The following is a 21,811-nucleotide window of genomic DNA, read 5'->3' as shown; positions in this document are numbered from 1 at the left end:
CCCCTGCCATGTTGAGCTTGCAACTGAAACAGCCAGACACACAGAAAGGTCCGGGGAAAAGGATGTAACATACAAGAAGAGAAATGACTGTGATGGGGGCAAATAGGTGCCATGATTTTATTGCAGTGTGGGTGTTAGTCAAGAGGTGAGTAACTAAACAGAAGAACAAAGGAAGGAGGAGGGGTAACAGGTAAGGAGGACAGAGCATGGGAGGGGAGGAAGCTAAGGGGCAGCTGTGGAATGAGGCTTAAGCTAAGAGACTGGGGAAGGAGGAAGAAGGGGCTTGGGGCAAACAGCCAGTAGTCAGCACAAGGCAGAGCAAGACCAAGTCAACGCTGTAGGAAAGGTTATCAGTGGCTGTCTGTTCGTACTCATGCTGCTTCTGCAGCAGCTCAGCTGGCTCTCAGACTCTGGGTGGCTTTCCCAGCAGTTTCAGTCCTGAAGGCTACGTGGCTGGAATCATGTTAGTAAGTGACAGGAGCTGCTGGGTGCTGTGCACTCTTCAAAATCAGGTCACTTATTTTGTGCCTAGATATGGACTCAGTGAATAACCTTAGACACCCATGTTTTTAACCTGTTGACCTAAGGGCTTTATTTGAAGTTCATTGGAGCCAATGAAAAGACTGACATTGATCTCATCTGACCTGAAACGCACTTGCTGCGATCAGGTAGAGTGCAAGCATCTAGATGATTCTTTCCATTCTGCCAAAGTATCTCACTCCATGTACCACTGCTATTCTAACACAGACGGGGACCCTTGTAAGCACAGACTGATATTCACACCTCAATACAATTTAGCACGTACAAATAGGGACCAAGATGATGCTATCAAGCCACTTTTCCCTTGTCATTTTGATTCCTGTGGCAATGGATGAGTTTACCTACTGCACCATATAGTTCTTTCAATTTGTTTAATCTACAGGTTTGCTTTTCTTTCTTTTTTTCTTTTAAATCATCCTAACAGCAAGCTCAGGAGCTATGTCTTTTCACCCATTAGTCTTTAGCCTGCAGGACACAAACCAAATGGCTCTCACTTCCCGCAGGGGGTTGTTAGAGGCTTTCACAGCCTTTGATTGCCTCTGAAGCACTCAATTCCAAATTCTATTACGCTTATATAGGGCCCCTCGCCTTAGTATCTGAAACTGAACGTGGGGTGTGAGGTGGAACTCACCCTTTGTTTGTGGGTAAAGCTACTGTATAATTCTGCTGCCTCCTTCACTTATGTGATTAAAATGTCCCCTTTGTAGCGGGCTTTAAAATGACAACCCGTGTGCCTTGTCTTTCAGCTCAGTCACTACAAAGCCTTTGAGACTTCCACTTCAGTACCATGAAGTAGAGATTCGCACTTCAGTGAACTGCCTTAGATAACCCTTTTGATGCTCTGGCTCTGTTGAAACCAGCAGAGACTTGACATACATACAATTTGCCAGGTACTAAAGAATGGAAAGATGGTAAAAGTTACCTTATGTCCTTTTGGATTTTCTGATGAAACAGTAATTCTTGGGGATTGTATTGTAACTGGCTATATGCTGCCAAGAGAACTATTTCATAAATGTGTGTCTCAATTGATATAGTATATGCACTGTGTATAAAAGGAGGATGGCTCTCCTGTTCATACTTGATTTTATTTAAAGGCTTGGGCACAGAACAAGTGGTGTCCGCCCCTACCCCCATCACCTCTCCAAGTACATTGTCTAATTTCCTAGTGACAACTTTGCAAGTAGCACTCTAATTAGAGAGAGAGGATGTTTGTTCTACCGCCAGCATAGATTCATAGATTAACAGATTCTAGGCCTGGAAGGGACCTCGAGAGGTCATCGAGTCCAGTCCCCTGTCCTCATGGCAGGACCAAATACTGTCTAGACCATCCCTGATAGACATTTATCTAACCTACTCTTAAATATCTCCAGCGATGGAGATTCCACAACCTTCCTAGGCAATTTATTCCAGCGTTTAACCACTCTGACAGTTAGGAAGTTTTTCCTAATGTCCAACCTAAACCTCCCTTGCTGCAGTTTAAGCCCATTGCTTCTTGTTCTATCCTTAGAGGCTAAAGTGAACAAGTTTTCTCCCTCCTCCTTATGACACCCTTTTAGATACCTGAAAACTGCTATCATGTCCCCTCTCAGTCTTCTCTTTTCCAAACTAAACAAACCTAATTATTTCAGCCTTCCTTCATAGGTCATGTTCTCTAGACCTTTAATCATTCTTGTTGCTCTTCTCTGGACCCTCTCCAATTTCTCCACAGCTTTCTTGAAATGTGGTGCCCAGAACTGGACACAATATTCCAGTTGAGGACTGACCAGTGCAGAGTAGAGCGGAAGAATGACTTCTCGTGTCTTGCTCACAACACACTTGTTAATGCATCCATGATGTTACACTGAGGTGGGTGCCTAGGAGGCAGCCAGTGGCCTTATTCAAAAAGGTAAAGGGCAGACCAGCGAGACTTGGTGAATAATTTCCCAGCTACAGAACATGGCGGGGTCTGGTTGAGGGCACTGGATTTTCTGTGTGCCCGCAACCAGCATGCACTGCAGCAGAGCACTCTAACTCTGTCTTGTCTCCTCCAGTTGCCTCTGCATCTCCCTGTCTTTCTCTACAGTACCACGGCAATGCTGGCTTTGACCACTGCAACTATCTCTGGCCTTTTCAATGCTCTCTTTGGATAATTCTCTGGGTTTTCTCCTCTGTTATGTCAAATACAACCCCTCCTCTCCAGTATCAATTTTTCTAGGGAGTCTGCAGTGAAGCTGCAAACGTTTCATCCTGAGTTTTCTGTTTCTTCCCCTTCAGATTAGCCAGCCACACAGCCATTGGTAAAAGCCCTGTCCTTGCAGGTCCAGACACTGCAGGTGCCGTGGCTGCGGGAACAGGACAAAACCACAACCAGTTATTGTTCCCATTCCAGAGAGGCTACAATAGAATTTTTTTAAACAACATTTATGACTTTCCGTCCCTGATATTCTTCTCATCTGTGATGGGATGTACAAACCCCATACTGGAGGCTAAGGGATTAAGGAATTGCTCTGGGCTCTGCCAGCTCCACCCCACCACACCTGTAGCAAATGCACCAACTGGAATAGGAGTTAAAAGGCAGGGGAGCAGGTCATTTGGTGTCTGCTCAGGAAAGAGAGCAGATCTGCAGCTTGAAGCGAAGAGCTGAGGAAAGGCAGAACTTCTCCTTAAACAGCTGCCTAGCGGTCCCTCCCTGAGGTGAAAGGAGGACCTGCTGCAGAGAGAGCCGGAAAGGGAAGCATTCCCCTCTCCCTTTTATACGAACACTGGACTTGGTTAATCCCCCTTTATTTTTGTTCAAACTACCCCAGCAGGGGAAAGTCCTTGGCCTAAGCTGGCCCGGGAGGCTGGGCCATACCGCCAGTGGAGGCAGTTGCTGCCTGAGAGGGTGCCTTCTGGTGAGCAGATATCATTCACACCACCTAAACCCAGACAGTGATTTTGAGACAGTCACAGAGGGTGGGGGATGTGCTAGAAAGTGGCTCAGAGAGGGCCCCTTGGGCAGCCCTGGCTGTCAGAGCATTGACAGCTCTCAAAGGGCCCTGGGTCGGAGTCTGGTGGAGTGGGAGGGCCCAGGCTCCCCTCCCCACACCCCCCTTGTACATCACAGGCTGTTGTGCCTTGGAGGCTGTGGGGGCTGGGAATTATGTTCCCAGTTTGGTTTTGCTGTGCCTTGGAGTGATACAGGATAGGTTACTGGGGGGCATCTGGGGACAAGCTGGATAGTAATCCCCTCTACATTGCTTCAAGCTGCCCTGACACTCCATGATGTTACACTGAGCTGGGTGCCTAGGAGGCAGCCAGTGGCCTTATTCAAAAAGGCAAAGGGCAGACCAGCGAGACTTGGTGACTAACTTCCCAGCCTGATGGTTCCCCCTGAAGTGCAGCAGGAGTGGAAGGGAATTGTGAGCCGCAGCGAGGACAATGACCTCACAGCATCAGACCTAAATTGAGCAATTTCTCCATCTTAGATGCTGCTTTATCTCCACTGCAGATATACTGAAACTGCAGGGAGAAATTGATTGGTTTCAGCACTGACAGTTTGATGCATGAACTGCTCCTAGTCTGTCTCTATGTAAGCCTGCAAATAGCCATTCAGAGTTGTTCAGCTTGGCTATCCCTAAGGTTTTCCTGTATGAATGCCTATTACAGGCCATTTATGCCTCAAATGGCAGCTGTATGACATGGAGTGCCCGCACCTACCTCCTGTAAACTAAGAACTCTAACCAAACTTCTTTTCCTAGAACCACTGTCTCAGACTGCTGAATTTCGCACAATTGAATGTTTTCATTATTCAAATATGCTGAGGAAGGGGAGGGGAAGTGGGGTACAAGTTGCAGCTGCTCCATGCTGCTGACAGTTATTTTGAGCAGGTGAATGGAGTTTGGGGGTGTTCACCAGGCTGGACAGATGTAGGGAGAAGAAAGGAATTAGATTGGTATGTACCCTCCATGGTGTGGGTTTGAAAAGAGTCAAGAGTCAGGGCTTTAGCATGAATCAGAAGTCAACTGCCTGGCCAGGACAGACGCCATTCTGAAAAAGTGTATGGGGTGGGCATTCTGGGGGTGTAGTGCATGGGTGGACTGCAGGAGAGAGGTGGGGGCTGAGGACTCAGAAAAGCTTCTAGCTTGTATGGTGCATGGGGCACCCAGAACAGAAGTTAGCACAGCTGTACACTATAATAAATTGTAAAGATAAATACTTAACATACTGACATTCTCTCTACACAATCTGCCTCCTCAGTCCTGGTCTGGGTTTTGTCTGGAGATTGGGCTTGCTTCCTACGTAGCTGCCCTCAGAGAGAACTCTTCACTGTCTTCCTTGTGTTCCTCCTCCCATGACTTCTGCTACTCATCCTTGGGGGTTTGGAAAGCAGAGAGGGGATAACAGGGTTCATAATGCTTGGTGGCAGTGTAATTGTTCAAAATCCCATCCATCTCTTCAAAAAATGGAGAGTTTACACTTTCATTTCCACACCATTCCTTGGTTTTAACATAAGTCCTCCTGAGTTCTTTGCTCTTTATCCAGCAATGTCTCGGTTGTGACCCCGGCAGACATCTCCTTAACAATGGTCACAAAAAAGATCTTTATTCTGCAGAGCTGTCCACACAAGATCTTGCTGCACCCACACTTCTCCTCAGGTGGCAACAGGATCCAGGATCTCAGCATGACTCCAAGCAGCTGCTAGATGCCTGTTGTAGGTCTTCTGGAGTAATCTCACACCAATGGAGATATAGCTAAATCCAGGAGCAAACAGGTAAATTCTGGCCTTGTGTACGTTTTTAAATGAGAGGGGGGCTATCTGGTCAACTTGAGGTCAGAGCAGCAGATATCATGCAGATTCACAGACAGGTCATTAACATGTAGCAGCTGGAGGACTGCCAGAGCAATGCATGGCAGCATTGTGTGCATAGGAACAATACACAAAACTAATTCAATTCGCATTGAGCAAAAGAGTGGTGGGCTGACTGCTGGCTATTTCTCCTAGCCTCTTCTTTCCCAACCCAGTTCCCCTAGGCCAGGTAGCGTCCAGGGAACTGGGTGCTGCTTGGTGCCTTTCGGTCTGGAGAGCAGCTGAGATCACTTGACCAGACCCGGCTTTGCCCAGATTTCTCTGCCCTTGCTCCTTTTGTCCACCCTCCCTTGCTGCTGCATGCCCAACACAACCCTCTCCCTCGCTTGCCACTGTTCACTAACACATGCTGGGCAAGGGGCAGGACCTACTGATGTGCCAGGCCCTTGAAGGCACGTGCATGCAGCTGACTGGGTGACTGGCCCTAGTCCCAGGCTGGGCCGGCCTTAGCCTACATATTCACACCCAGGGCCAGTGCTTTTGGCCATGCAGCTGCTCACTGCCCCGGCGTGAGGCAAATGTCAGCTGCTGCTGTGGGGCTGCAAGGACCAAGAGGCAGCACCAGTGACACCTCCCAGTCCCTACAAGACGCCTGGGCAAGATTGGGAGAGGGCAACGCGGATTGATCCCTGCGCCGCTCCATAGAGCAGGGGGCTGTGGATGGGCTGCTGGGAGCTGTAGTTTTCTGAGTGGCCCTTCCGGGCTCGGGCCGGTGTAGCGCTGAGGTTCGGTCTGTTTTGCAGGCGGAGGCTGCCGGTTGGTTAGGCACGAGCCAATCGCCGCGCTGTCTGGGCCGCCCCGCCCCCTGCACCTGAGCCGGACGGGCTGGGAGCGCTGCTGCCCGCGGGCCGCCCTAGCGCCGAGGATGCGGCTGCGCTCGGGGGTCTTCGCCGCCGGCTGCCTCCTGGTGCAGGCGCTCGGGGTGGGGCTGTTCCTCCGGGGCTTCTTCCCGGTGCCCGTGAGATCCCTGCCCCGGAGAGAGGCCCGCGGGGCCCCGCCCGCTGAGCCGCCCCCGCCCGGCCCAGGTAACCAGCCCCCATTCCTAGCCCCCCTCTCCTTCCCCGGCCCGGCTCGGGTAACCAGCCCCGGCCCCCCTCTCCTTGCCCGGCCCGGCCCAGGTAACCAGCCCCGGCCCCCCTCTCCTTGCCCGGCCCGGCCCAGGTAACCAGCCCCAGCCCCCCTCTCCTTGCCCGGCCCGGCCCAGGTAACCAGCCCCAGCCCCCCTCTCCTTGCCCGGCCCGGCCCAGGTAACCAGCCCCAGCCCCCCTCTCCTTGCCCGGCCCGGCCCAGGTAACCAGCCCCAGCCCCCCTCTCCTTGCCCGGCCCGGCCCAGGTAACCAGCCCCAGCCCCCCTCTCCTTCCCCGGCCCGGCTCGGGTAACCAGCCCCGGCCCCCGCCCCCCTCTCCTTCCCCGGCCCGGCCCGGCCCGGGTAACCAGCCCCCAGCCCCCCTCTTCTTCCCCGGCCCGGCCCGGGTAACCAGCCCCGGCCCCCGTCCCCCTCTCCTTCCCCGGCCCGGCCCGGGTAACCAGCCCCGGCCCCCGCCCCCCTCTCGTTCCCCGGCCCGGCCCGGGTAACCAGCCCCGGCCCCCGCCCGACTCTCCTTCCCCGGCCCGGCCCAGGTAACCAGCCCCGCCGCCCTCTCCTTCCCCGGCCCGGCCCGGCCCGGGTAACCAGCCCCCAGCCCCAGCCCCAGCCGCCCTCTCCTTCCCTGGCCCGGCCCAGCCCGGCCCGGGTAACCAGCCCCCAGCCCCAGCCCCAGCCGCCCTCTCCTTCCCTGGCCCGGCCCGGCCCGGGTAACCAGCCACGCCGCCTTCTCCTTCCCCGGCCCGGGTAACCAGCCCCGCCGCCCTCTCCTTCCCCGGCCCGGCCCGGGTAACCAGCCCCGGCCCCCGCCCCCCTCTCCTTCCCCGGCACGGCCCGGGTAACCAGCCCCGGCCCCCGCCCGACTCTCCTTCCCCGGCACGGCCCGGGTAACCAGCCCCGGCCCCCGCCCCCTTCTCCTTCCCCGGCCCAGCCCGGCCCAGGTAACCAGCCCCGGCCCCCGCCCGACTCTCCTTCCCCAGCCCGGCCCGGGTAACCAGCCCCGCCGCCCTCTCCTTCCCCGGCACGGCCCGGGTAACCAGCCCCGGCCCCCGCCCCCCTCTCCTTCCCCGGCCCAGCCCGGCCCAGGTAACCAGCCCCGCCGCCCTCTCGTTCCCCGGCCCGGGTAACCAGCCCCGGCCCCCGCGCCCCTCTCCTTCCCCGGCACGGCCCGGGGTAACCAGCCCCCAGCCCCAGCCCCCCTCTCCTTCCCCGGCCCGGCCCGGCCCAGGTAACCAGCCCCAGCCCCCCTCTCCTTGCCCAGCCCAGGTAACCAGCCCCCAGCCCCAGCCCCCCTCTCCTTGCCCGGCCCGGATAACCAGCCCCGACCCGGCCTGGCCTGGGTAACCTGCCCCCAGACCCCGCTACCCTCTCCTTTCCCGGCCCGCCTGGTAACCAGCCTCCTTCCCTGGCCTGGCTTGCGTAACCGGCCCCCAGCACCCGTCCTCTCCTTCCCCGGCCCAGGTAACCAGCCCCCGCCGCTGCCTTCTTCCCTGGCCCCGGGTAACCAGCCCCCGCCCGGCCCGGGTAACCAGCCCCCACCATCCTCTATGTCCCTGCCAGGCCCGGGTAACTATCCCTTGCTAGCCTCTTCTTGCCCGGCCCGGGTAACCACCTCCTTCCCCCGCCTAGCCCAGGTAACCGTCCGGCCCAGGTAACCAGCCCCCACTGTCCTCTCCTTCCCTGCCTGGGTAATCCGCCTGGCCCAGGTAACCAGCCCCCATCCCTGGCCCGGCCTGGGTAACCAGCCCCCGCTGTCCTCTCCTTCCCCCGCCCGGCCCAGGTAACCAGCCTCTGCCGTCCTTGCCTTCCCCGGCCCAGGTAACCAGCCCCCACTGTCCTCTCTTTCCCCACCAGGCCCAGGTAACCAGCCCCTTCCGACCTCTCCTTCCCCGCTTGGGTAATCCACCCAGCCCAGGTAACCAGCCCCCATCCTTGGTCCAGTCTGGGTAAACAGCCCCCATCTCCTGCCTTCCCCCGCCTGGCCCAGGTAACCAGTCCCAACCCGGTCTCTTCTTGCCCAACCCAAGTAACCAGCACCCTTCCCCCTCCGCCCTCACCTTCCCCGACCCGGTCCGGGTAACCATCCCCCACTGTCCTCTATTTCCTTACCAGGCCCTGCCAGTCTCTTCTTGCCTGGCCCGGGTAACCACCTCCTTCCCCTGCCTAGCCTAGGTAACCAGCCCCCACCGTCCTCTCACCCCGCGGCATGGGTCAGGTATCCGGCCTGCCCCTTCCCCCGGCTTGCCTAAGTAACCAGGACTTCCTGCCCATCTCCCTCTTGGCCTGGGCAACCCTCGGTCCCTCCTTCTGCTGCCCAGCCCAGGTAATCACCCCACCTAGGTATAATCATCGCCCCTGCCACCGTCCTCCCTGTTCACTCCTTCCACTGCCCTGTCTAGGTAAGCAGCCTATCCACCTTCCTCCTTTCCCTGGTCTGGTCCGGTCCGGTCCAGGTGACCGGTTCCCTTCAACCCTTCTTTTTCCTCCTGGCCTTGCCTAGGTAGTCAGCTCCTCTTCCACTTCCCTTACCCCTGCTTGACCCAGGTATCCAGCCCCTTTCCTGCTTCCAATCCCTTGCTCGGCCCAGGTAACCTGCATAGGTAACTGTGTCACCATCCGTTGCCTTTCTGCGCCCTTGCTCACTTTTCCTTCTTAACAAACCTTGTCAGATCCCATTTTTGAAAATCCTTGGGTCATCATTAGCACGTGCACATGGAGAGTCTGCCCTTGCTCCTTGCATGATTTTTGTACATGGATCACACTCACCCATGTTCATTTGAGACATGAATTCCTTTCTATCACAGGCTACCTGTGTTTGCCATAGTCCCCGTACCTTTTATTATAACAGCCTCATTCATGTTGTTCTAATTAACAGCTTGAGAGCAAGTCCATTATTAATCCCTTTTACAGGTGGTTAGAATTTGGCTTTAAAAGTTTGCTTTGAGCTGGAAGCTGGAAAACAAGCTCCAGGAGCCCAAGAGTTTGGGGTCTTTTTGTTTTATTTGGTTTTATGATCCATGAGAGAGAATAAACCCAGCAGGAGCTGAGGCATTGGCAGAAGAACGAAAATAAAGTTTAATTTGACTGGTCCTTTGTCTCCCTGTTAGCTGGACAGGAAGCAGCAGTGGTAGCCTGGGCCAGAGCTGAGCATGGAGCAAGCTGGATTCTAATGTCTGCTCTGGGCCAGCCATCAGTGAGACACCCCCTCCTCACACACACACCTTAGCCCACCAACCCCCCTCTTCCCCAGGGGATAGGACTGGCCCACCTCCTCTCTGGAATGGGACTGGACCACTAGCTCCCCACAAGGAGGGGGAAGTGGGGCTGTTGCCACAGCTTTTTGCTTCTCTGAATCTTGACTGCTCTTGTTACATTGCCCCTGTCTGTGAAGTGTAAGACTGTATGATTAGTACTTGTTTCAGCTGAGTCCATATCTGTTTTGTTCTTTACATAACAATATATAAAAGCACAGGCACAATAGAATTCCAGATAACCATATTTTCTAAATATACACAACTGTATAAAAACTACGAGCTGGCTTCTAAAACATAAAATGCAGTGGCAGTCACTAGAGGGCTCACAAGCCGTTTTACCCAATTTCAACTTACTGCATCTAGCACTTCCCCTCAGTGATGGGCACCACTCCAGGTCAGTGCATTATTTGGACCTAAGACAGACTAAAGACCGCGTGAACTGAATCTTTTGATTTCATGATGCCAAGGTGGATATGACAGGTTTCAGAGTAGCAGCCGTATCTGCAAAAAGAACAGGAGTACTTGTGGCACCTGAGACTAACAAATTTATTTGAGCATGAGCATAAGCTCAAATAAATTTGTTAGTCTCTAACATGCCACAAGTACTCCTGTTCTTAAGGTGGTTGTGGATAGCCATAAATTCCAGCTGCAGGCAAACTAAAAACAGTACAGTCCTATCTTGTTTACAATGAAAACCAGAACATGCACAGCCAAATACTGATAATAGACTGGAATTTCAAATCTTGAAAAGGTGGGCTGACTTTTTAACTTCTAAATTGCTGTCACTGGCAATTACAACTGTTGCAGAAGTCTTATGTGAAGTACTGACCATTTTTGTTGTGGACCCTTAACTTGCATTGATGCTCTGCACATTTTATGTTTACATTTATTTTAGGAGTGACTTCTAATTGGACCAAGATTCCATCACCTCTTTTCAAAAAAGCGGTCATTGTGTTGATAGATGCTTTGAGAGATGATTTTGTGTTTGGATCAAAGGGTAAACAGTTCATGCCCTACACTACACAACTTGTTGAAAAAGGAACATGCCACAGTTTCATTGCTGAAGTGAAGCCACCTACTGTCACCATGCCTCGAATTAAGGTAAGCAGTCCCATTTTGGTTGTCTTAATGTGTTGTAATTTGTTAGTCGTTGCTCCCAAGTATCATTGTGTCCTACCCAGCCGGGGTGCAAGCTAGCATGACACCTTGTTCTCCTTGCCCTAGTGTTACAGGAGATGAGAATGGAAAGGAAGTTGTCTTCCCATTGCTTACAGCGATACTTGAACGACTGTAATTGCAGCCTTTATTGGCTGAAGAGGAGGATTGCTGCTCCAGAGGATTCTCCATTCTATTTTCAAAATCTTGCAATATCCTTACATTCTCAAGCTCACTCCTTTAATAAGCTTAAGAGCACTCTTGCTGCAGTATGGCTGCCTGAACAATTTTTTGGTGTAATGGTGACAGAGAAGAATGGCCACCAGTAGGTTCTAATTTAGCTCCCACAAGTTTCCTTGCAAATTGGAGAGGGGAAGCCACAAAGAAAGGCAGAGGGCAGTTTCGAAGCTGAAGAGACTTGATGGGAGGGTAAATGACAATGGTTGCCACTTCTTAAACTAATGAATCTTTACATATTAGCTCCACAATTGACAATGTAAGAGCCGCTAAGGTGGTATTACAAGTAGCTTTACTTAGGCAATTTTTACTGTCGTTATGGAGAGGCAATAGCCTCTCTAGTTGTTTGCCAACAGCTTCCATTTTAAAAGCCTATTCTAGTCCCTCCTTGTAACTTTGGGTGGGAAAACTGATTTGACCTAAAATCCAGATTTATTCTAGAATGTTTTTGCAGAGTTTTTAAAGAAAATTGATCCAACTGAGTATCAGGTCACTACAATTAAATTGTGAATGTTTGTCTAATACTTAACTCTCAGTGCATCTCAGCCATAGATCTCCATTTTTTATGAAGTAAGGTGCCACTCTCCTCATTTTACAGAGGGAAACTGAGGCACAGAGGTGAAATTACTTATTGTAAGTCAGCTCACAGGCTAATGGCCAAACAAGGAATAGAACGCAGCTTGCCACATTCTTGGTCTACTGGTTTTCATTGCCTCTTGTTTCCTTAGTATAAAACTTGCTTTTCATTACCACTTCAAACTCTTCATATGTTATTAAGTATCTTTGAAAAGATGCAACAGTTGCATTTAAAGAAAATAGCTTGTAAAGTAAAGTTGAAATTTATTGTTGCGTGTTGGTCAGTCCTGCTCCCGCTGATTTTAATGCAAGATCTTCTGTCATTGATTTCAGTGGATGAAGGATAGGGCACTGCTTGAGTATATTACTCTCATACTCTTTCTAAGATACTAAGAAAGGGGTTTCTCTCTAACTGATCATTAGTAGAGCTTTTTCTGTAGCTCTAGGAAGGGCCTATAGCTTTGGAGCTGTACAACCAGAATTTTAGGCCCAAGGGTGCAGGTTGGTTGATTACTATGAAGAGTGTAGCTGTCTTGACATCTATTCATTCAGATGCTGATCTAGGTATGATTACATTCTTGTGATGGCATGGGTTGTCTTTGGAAACTGAAATATAGTTTGTTTTTGGCATGCTGTTAGCAGCAGAGTCTGTGGTACCTTACCTTTTCTTGAAATCATTACTTATAGATATTAAAGCTGGGGAGAAGCAGGTTAGATCTCTCGCTTGCTCCCCAGGTATCTACTTCTGGAGATGGGAACAGTAGCCTATCACCGCTGTCTGGGTCCTGTTGGAAAGAATAACTGAAGTCATTTTAACACACTGAATAGCTGACTTCCAGCATACTCAATAAATGAATGCGCAGTACCTTTCTGTTGACTGAGGCTGTAGAGGGAGTTAGTATGAGCATTGATAAATGACCAGTACACATTGCAAAGAGGAGACGATCATTGGTAATGCTAGGATCGTCTGCGCTTTGTCCTGGTCTAAAGCCAGATTCTTCAGCATCCAGGATGCCTGAAGATGTCCTGTTTTTTCTGGAGCTTCAGTGTTTCTAGCTAGGAAAGGGAGGCTGAATGTAAGCAATAGTTGGAGAGGTTTACTCCTCTGGAAGAGGTATTCGTTATTTTTCCCAGCACAGGTTACAGTTTTTCCTTGCTGGCTTTCACCAGAGAGGGAGTGATGGGAGACACTAGCTCTGTTCATCAGGAGTGATGACTTGAATATTTTTCAGATTCTGGGGTTTCATTGTATGTGACAGGCCCAAACTCCATGAGAAGTAGCAGAGAGATTAATACTAAATGGTCTAGTTTAGGAAGGTCAGCCTTGGTGAGTTTCTTTCAAATTTAGTTGATCTTTTCTGTAGAATAGATTTGAGAGCTCTCCGCAGTTGTCAGCGCTTGGGTCCAGCGGTTGGTTAGTTCACTAGACAAAATTGTTTTGCCATCCATGATTTTATGGTTTTGATGGACTAGAAATAATGTTCTTTACTGCGGCAGCATAGTCTTGCAAAAAGTCCGTGTTCATTATGGGTGCATTCTGATTGGATTGTACTTGTTTACTTGTGTGCTTCAACTGATTTAATCTGGTGGTGAGCCACACCGTGGTGATCATTGGAGCTGATTTGGGGTTAAGACGCTGACAGATTTTGAGGCATGGTGATTGTATTGCTCTACCAGCTTGTTGCCAGCTTGTCTTACAGTGGGGTGATATAGTTTCCTATGATGATCTAAAAATATCTAACATAATTGATTCCATCATATGGTCGGGATAGAGAAACCTCTGATCTTTACCTGGCTGAGAGGGTTTGTTGGACCAGGAGAGCAGAGTGCTGGGTCCCCAATGTTCACTCTGACTTTGAAGATCAGATCCAGTGTGACTCGTCAGGTAGTCTGAGTGAAGACCCTGATAATCTTGGAGACAGAAGACTGTGTGCTAGGGAGTTAGAATCATAGAATGTCAGGGACCTCAGGAGGTCATCTAGTCCAACCCCCTGCTGAAAGCAGGACCAATCCCCAGACAGATTTTTTTGCCCCAGATCCTTAAATGGCCCCCTCAAGAATTGAATTTACAACCCTGGATTTAGCAGGCCAATGCTCAAACCACTGAGCTATCCCTCCCCACTAAAACCACAATTGTGGTTTCTGTTTAAATGTAAGTTACAATGTCTCTGTGTTGTCATGCTTGGTGTACTCAGAACCGTAAGCCACTGCATTACCTCTAATCAGCCTCAGCAGGAGAGACCTTTTGCTGCTGCTTTGACATGCCACTTCATCTACCTTGTCAGTCCAAATCTTTTCTTGCAGGTAACAATCAACAAACTCCAATTCACAAGTTCCCCAGAAACATCTCTCTGCAGCGTCCAGTCCCTCTCACTGGCCACTGTTAGAAGTTAAGTTCACTGCCTCCAAAGAGAGAGAGCAAACAGCAGCTTACTAGTTTAGTTGAAGACTGAAAATTCACTTTAATATGTGACACAGATTTTTTTATAATAAACCAGAATAAGTTTATTAACAAAGAACAGACATTTAAGTGATAAGTAAGAATAAAAGAAACGTGTGGTTACAAGTCAAACAAAATAAAACAAGTTTTCTGGTGACTAAAACATAACTTCAGCAAGTTACTATCTTTGTTTAAACCGATTTCTGACCTATATTACTTGGTCTGCTTCAGACTTCCAGGATTTGATGTGGATTAGAGACCTTTTTAATATTTTTAATGAAATAAATACTTCTGGGAATTGTGTGATTATGGAAGATGTTAATTTCTCAGCTATAGATGGGAGGACAAGTGCTACTTATAATGGTAGGGCCCAGATGTTCCTGGATGTGACAGCTGTCAGATTCTTCACCAAATAGTCACCAAATCAAGAAGAGGTAATTTTGTTTTGGTAAGTAGCAAGGACCTCACAGAAGAACTGGTTGTAGAGGACAACCTTGATTGGAGTGATCATGAATTAGTTTAGTTTCAGCTAAATGGAAGGATAAACAAAACAGGTCAGTAACTGGGGTCCTTGATTTCAAAAGGATAATTTAAAAAAATTAAGGGAATTACTTAAGGAAGTGGACTGAACCGAAGAACTCGAAGATCTGAATGTGGAGCAGGCTTTGAATTATTTTAAGTCAAAGCTGCAGAAACTATCTGGAGCCTACATCCCAAGCTAGGGGGAAAAAATTGTAGGGAAGGTTTGCAGACCAAAGTGGATGAACAAGCATGTCAGACAAGTTACTAAGAAAAAGCAAAAAGCTTACAAGGATTTGAAGGGATGGTTCAGCATGGAATTCTCCCTCCTGGAGGTCAGAAAGTCCTCTTGTATGATCTTGAGAAATGGGATGAAATGTAATAGTGCGAAGTTATGCATATAGGGACCAACAAGAACTTTTGCTATAAGCTGGGGAGATATCAGTTGGAAGCAACAGAGGAGAAAGGCCTGGGTATATTGGTCGATTGCAGGATAACTCTGAGCTGCCAATGTGATGCGGCTGTGAAAAAGGCTTATGTAATCCTCGAATGCATCAGGTGAGATATTTCCAATAGACATAAAGAAGTGTTATTACTAATATACAAGGCGCTGGTGAGACCTCATGTGGAATTATGGGTGCAGTTCTGGTCTTCCATGTTTAAGAAAGATGAATTCAAACTGGAACAGGTGCAGAGAGGGGCTGCTAGGATGATCAGAGGAATGGAGAACCTACATTATTGCAGGAGATTTAAGGAGCTTGGCTTGTTTAGCCTAACAAAATGAAGGCTGAGGGGGAGATATGGTTGGTGTCAATTAAATAAAGAGGGATATATACCAGGGAAGGAGAGCAATTATTTAAGTTAAGGGCCAGTGTTGGCACTGGTACAAATAGCTATTAACTGGCCATCAACAAGTTTAGGCTTTAAATTAGATGAAGGTTTCTAGCCAGCAGAGGAGTGAAGTTCTGGAACAGTCTTCTAAGGGTGGTAGTGGCAAAAAAATCTAACTTGTTTCAAGACTGAGCTTGATAAGTTTATGGAAGGGATGAGTATGATCAAGTGCCTACGACGACCTACGGCTCATCCGTGATGACTGTTAGAAAATATCTCCAGTCCTTGGAGATAGGACACTGTATGGGGAGGTATCATAACTTTAGTCCCAGATTTGGACCTTAGCGTCCAAAATATGGGGGTTAGCATGAAAACCTCCAAGCTTAGTTACCAGCTTGGACCTGGTACTTGCTGCCACCACCCAAAAAATTAGAGTGTTTTGGGGCACTCTGGTCCCCCTGAAAAACCTTCCCTGGGGACCCCAAGCCCCAAATCCCTTGAGTCTCACAACAAAGGGAAATAATCCTTTTTCCCTTCCCCCCTCCAGGTGCTCCTGGAGAGATACACAGACACAAGCTCTGTGAATCCAAACAGAGTGACTCCCCCTCTCCGTTCCCAGTCCTGGAAACAAAAGCACTTTCCTCTTCACCCAGAGGGAATGCAAAATCAGGCTAGCAAATCCAATACACATAGATCTCCCCCTGATTTCTTCCTCCCACCAATTCCCTGATGAGTACAGACTCAATTTCCCTGAAATTTCCCAGAAAAGAAAACTCCAACAGGTCTCAAAAAGAAAGAAAAAATACATACAAATGGTCTCTCTGTATTAAGGTGACACATACAGGGTTAATTGCTTAAAAGAAATATGAATAAACAGCCTTATTCAAAAAGAATACAAATCAAAGCACTCCAGCACTTATATTCATGCAAATACCAAAGAAAAGAAACCATATAACTTACTATCTGATCTCTTTGTCCTTACACTTAGAAACAGAAGATTAGAAAGCAGAAACTACTTCTCCAAAGCTCAGAGAAAGCAGGCAGACAGAAAACAAAGACCTCAGACACAAAATTCCCTCCACCCAAAGTTGAAAAAATCCGGTTTCCTGATTGGTCCTCTGGTCAGGTGCTTCAGGTGAAAGAGACATTAACCCTTAGCTATCTGTTTATGACAGGAGGGCTCTGACTTGCATCTGAAAATTCTTTCCCAGGTGTCTGGCCCAGATGCTCAGTATTGTCAGATTCTCCCCCAGGTCACATTGGCAGAAACTCTGGATTTTTTTGCTTTCCTCTGCAACTTGGGACATGGGTCACTTGCTGATTTGAACTAGAATAAATGGTGGATTCTCTGTAACTTGAAGTCTTTAAACCAAGATTTTAGGACTTCAGTAACTCAGCAGGAGGTTAAGGGTCTATTACAGGAGTGGGTGGGTGAGGTTCTGGGGCCTGTGATGTGCAAGATGTCAGACTAGATGATCATGATGGACCCTTCTCACTTTAAAGTCTGGGTCAGTTTCTTGCTATTCTTTCGTTCCAGGGCAAGAGAATCCAGCTTTCATAGGCTCACAGGGCACTGAACCCTGAGTCCCTTCAATGATGGATAACTAAAACCTCTCTGTTCCCACTTATATTAGTTAATCGTCTCTGTTTAAAGAGCCATGAAGATTTCCTGGGGTGCAGATTCTGTCCCATGGTGTGATTATTAAGCGGTCTTCTCCCCTGCTTGTTTAGCTTGATGGCTTTGTTTACCTTTAAATGTGAATACATTGTCCTCTGCCTGTGATTACACTGATTAGATAAATGCACAATCCTTGGTCTAGGGCAGGCTGGGCTTATATGCTTCCTGCCAAACATATATTAGGAACCTATTTCCAGCGCAAGTCTCAAACTCTATACACTTTGTACCTACACCACATAGTGATTTTTGGAACCAGTATGTTACCAGGTTGCATATAATCCTTCACATGACACCTTTTAAATACAGATTATGACAACTGTGTGTTAGGGCAATGTATGTCAGGCCTGATGTAGTTATGGTATGATGTGCCATCTACCAGTTGGTATCGAGGGGTGCCCAGGTTCACTGTCATAATCACTGCTACTAAACTCCCAGTACATTAGTCTCAAACAGCAATTGTGAGTACTTTCATGAAAAATGTAATCAGTTGTTTAAATATATTGTCCAAACAGTATCTGTTAAAAGATGCTGAAATCAAGATGTTGAAATCTTTGTCAGAGTTCAAGCATTTCTTTGTATTAGATAAAAATGTGTTTGAGAGTCGTGTAAGCTTTATGTACTTAACTATTCTTTGTTTTGCTTTTAGTGTTTAGATTATGTAAATAATCTGGTAAGAGAAACTACTCTATAGTCACTTAGCAACCATAACTGGCTTTTGAAACCAAGATTATTTTTTTTTTTATATAATATGACTTCAAAATGTCTCTCCAATACTTTGCTTGCATGATTGGAATGTATGCTGTATAGAAGCTTTGTTTCAAAGAACAAAAGTTAAAATTAAACACAATAAATATTACATGAGGAGGGAACTAACTTCTCAAGTTTCTTTCCCAGCTGGGTTGTTGAAATTCTTGTCCTCAAAATTCCATGGCAATTGTGGAATTAGGGTCTTTATTATTCTCTAGAATCAAATGTCTGTTTAAAAAATGAAAAAGCTTACATCCCTTCTAGTTGCATAGCTAGGTAGTTAGTTCTTGTGCTGTCTATGCAGCATAGATGCCACAGAATGCGTTACAGGCCTCCATTATGTTCTGTCCTGAACCAAACCTGGTGTATTACAAGGTAGAATGCCTGCTAGGGACAGGTGTCTGATGCTGTCCAACCATCATATTTTAGATCTTCTGGGGATGTCTGTGTGTCTTTTCCATCCTGCTTTCATTGGAGTCAAGTCAAAGATGATTCTCACAGGGAAGATTGGTAGGCATTCAGAGAAAATGACCATACTACCTTAGAGAGCATTGAGCGACCATTTGAGAGAGCGGGACCTAATTAGTTAGAAGATGGCTCTCCTCATTTGACTTGAATTTGAACCATTTTATGTTTTCAGTCCTCAGAGATGCTTCATTTGAGTGGTGTCCAAATGTCTCTTCAATCTAAACAGTGAGGGGCCATGTTTCAGTCCCATAGGTCAGGATTCAGGCCACCGAAGCGTTGTATATCTTCATCCCCATCTTGTCTCCGCTAATCAAGATGTTTGGTTTGCAAGTCGTTTTTGATGAAGCACCCCATTGCTGACAACACCTTTGCAGTATAAGCTTCAAGTTCTTTTGCTTCCCATGGTATCCAGAACAGAGCCCAGATAGGTGAAAGTGCTGACAATCTCTATTGTGTCGTCATCCACTAAATGCTGGAGCCCACAGCCTGTTCAAAGTTGCCAACTAGAATAATTTTGCTTTTGCCCCAATTAATTTTCAGGCTGATTTTTGCAAATGAACTTTCCAGGAGTTTAGGTACTGCAATCAGCTTGTCCATTGATTCAACGACTAGTGCTGTGCTGTTGGCAAAATCAGTGTCAGTGAGGTTCTTTGTATTTTAGGCTGTTATGAACTGCCCTTCCCCAGAGCAATTCATTCAAGTTTGAGAGAGACCAGGTGGCTTTAACAATTTGTTGAAAACGACAGTAAGACCTAAATACATGATCATAGGCTACAATTATAGTGAGTAAGTAAAATCTCATTTCCTGCTGGGTGGCCTAATCTGTTTCTCTGTCTAGAGTTTGTCACCACTTCACCACATCCCACAAAAAAGCTTTTAACCCACTTTAAGTACTGTAGGCAACACATGTGCCCTAAGACAGGCATGCCCTAATCATGGCTTCCCCTACTGCTGGAAAACCTGAAACACATACTAAAAAGATAACATTAAAAACAAGAAAGGGTAAAGGTCCTCTCTGCAGGGAAAAAGGAGTGTCTTATGGTGTGGCCTGTTTCGGGGCTCTCCAGTTTCCTAACAATGCGTATGTCTGAATGACACTTACTTAGTGTGTGGTTAAGCTCATAGTCTATGATGGCATTGAAGAGTTCTGCGGCAGCGACACATCCTTTGTTGAGCTGCTGATCTAATTTGCAGAAAGGCGATTCTTTTCCAATTTACAAGAACGCAGCCTGAGAAGTTGTCATTTAAGAGATGGAATGTTCTACAATACTTGTCGGAGAGTCCTGCGAGTTTCAAGGTCAGCCAGAGTGATTCCCTGTCAGAGTCAAACTCTGCCTTGATATTCACAAATACAATGTGAATGGAGTGCTTGAATTCGCTTGTTTTCTCAACAAGCTGTAGTGCTGTGAAATCTGTTCCGTCATGGAACAGCCAAGAATAAAGCCAGCTTGTTGTGGTCTTCTCTTGCTCCTTAATATATCGGCAGCTTGGGTCAACAAGCCCAAAGTAAAAACTTTCCCAGCGACTGATAGAAGAGTTAATGCCACAATAGTTAAAACAATCTTTCCACAGCAGTAAAATAATGCCTTTTTGCCTGTTGGACAGGACTGACGCTGGTCCCCAAATAACATTGGATGGCACCTGGAGCCACAAAAGAACAGCTGGCCTAGGGCTTTTTAACAGTTCTGCAGGAATTCCACAGATTCCTGCTGCCCTATTTCCATTAATCTTTGTTATGGATTGTGATGCTGTAGGATTGAAATATGACCGTGTGTATCATTGATAATTGCCATGGTTAGACAATTGCAACAAAACTTTTGTACAAAGTATATCATGTAAGGGAGGGGTGGGCAAACTTTTTGGCCCGAGGGCTAGATTTGGGAATAGAAATTGTATGGTGGGCCATGAATACTCACAAAATTCGGAATTGGGTGTGGGAGGGGGGTGAGAGCTCTGGTTGAGGCTCGGGGGTGCAGGTTCTGAGCAGTGCTTACCATAAAAGCTTTGCAGTCTGTGTGGGGTTTTGTTGCTGTGATGCATAGCCTGAAAGGGTTAAGCAGTTTGCAGGCTAATTGACCCAGAGTCAACCATTAGAGATGTTAGAAAAGTGTGTGAATGGTAATTAGGGCCACTCCATGCTAGAATTTTGAAATGCAGCCCTATATTGTTAGAGAATTGGAGGTGATACTAATTGTCTGAGTATATGTGACGGGTTGGGTCGCAGAAACCCCCTTGGGGACTGCCACCTGATGTGTTGAGACTACCTCTGAGCCTGCTTTCCCTGCCAGCTTGGGACTTCAGTGCACTGCCTGGTTTGAGTCAGACACACTAGCCAGGCTACAAACCCGGACCCAGGTCTGAACCACGTCCCCCAACAGCTGCAGGCTTAACTGAAAACAGCTTAAGAAGTGTTCCTGTCTCTGACACTCAATGCCCAACTCCCAGTGGTGTCCGAACCTCAAATAAATCCATTTTACCCTCTATAAAAAACTTATACAGGGTAAACTCATAAATTGTTTGCCCTCTATAATACTGATAGAGAGACATGCACAGCTGTTTACCCCTCCCCCCACATATTAATGCATACTCTGGGTTAATACTTAAAAAGTGATTTTATTAAATACAAACAGTAGGATTTAAGTGGTTCCAAGTAATAACAGACAGAACAAAGTGAATTACCAAGCAAAATAATATAAAACATGCAAGTCTAAACCTAATACAGTAAGAAAGTGATTACAGACAAAATCTCATTCTCAGATGTTCCAGTAAGCTTCTTTTACAGTTTAGCCTCCTTCTAGTCTGGGCCCAGCAGTCACTCTCACCCCTCTGGTTACTGTCCTTTGTTCCAGTTTCTTTCAGGTAGCCTCTCCACCCCTAAAGGATATCTCTTGAGCCAGCTGAAGACAAAATGGAGGGGTCTCCCAGGGGATTAAATAGACTTTCTCTTGTGGGTGGAGACCCCCTCCTCTCTTCTATGCAAAATCCAGCTCCAATATGGACTTTTGGAGTCACATGGGCAAGTCATATGTCCATGCATGACTCAGTTTTTACGGGCAGCAGCCATTGCTCACATGCTATCTTGAATGTCTCCAGGAATACTTCTTATGTGGATTGGAGTCTTCCAAGATCCATTGTTCATTAAGTATTTCTTGACTGGGCCCTTAACTTGCAAATTCCTTTCTAAAGAAGCTGACCAAATGCCTTACTAAGGCTACTTAAAATCAAACAAGTACACAGCCAATATTCATAACTTCTAATACAACAATGATACATGCATACGAATAGCATGAGTATATTCAGTAGATCATAACCGTTGCAGAGATGTTACATTGCATATGTAGCATAAAACATATTCCAGTTGTCATGTTTGCATTCATAAGCATATTTCCATAAAGCATTATGGGGTGCAACATCACAGTGTACTTATATTTTGTTAAATGTTAGCCATGTAAA

At 47.6% G+C, this 21,811-nt stretch overlaps 1 protein-coding gene across 7 annotated transcripts in view; it reads left to right on the top strand.

Annotated features, from left to right (window-relative positions):
• The first annotated feature begins 6,037 nt into the window (after window positions 1-6,037).
• PIGG (phosphatidylinositol glycan anchor biosynthesis class G) overlaps window positions 6,038-21,811 on the top strand; it is a 133,640-nt gene continuing 117,866 nt past the window's right edge. For 2 of the 7 annotated variants that reach the window (XM_030566192.1, XM_030566191.1), the window contains exons 1-2: window positions 6,202-6,393; window positions 10,603-10,808. In XM_030566192.1, coding sequence (XP_030422052.1) covers window positions 6,234-6,393; window positions 10,603-10,808 — 366 coding nt within the window. In that variant the 5' untranslated portion in view covers window positions 6,202-6,233. Of the gene's footprint in view, window positions 6,125-6,201; window positions 6,394-9,992; window positions 10,102-10,602; window positions 10,809-21,811 lie in introns of those variants that run through there. The other 5 variants (XM_030566183.1, XM_030566188.1, XM_030566185.1 and 2 more) reach the window with 4 other exon arrangements.

This window comes from Gopherus evgoodei, chromosome 6, assembly GCF_007399415.2.
Source record: "Gopherus evgoodei ecotype Sinaloan lineage chromosome 6, rGopEvg1_v1.p, whole genome shotgun sequence".
In the NCBI taxonomy this organism is placed as follows: domain Eukaryota; kingdom Metazoa; phylum Chordata; order Testudines; family Testudinidae; genus Gopherus; species Gopherus evgoodei.
Note: the sequence above shows the minus strand (reverse complement) of the source record. Positions and strands in the feature narration are given on the sequence as shown.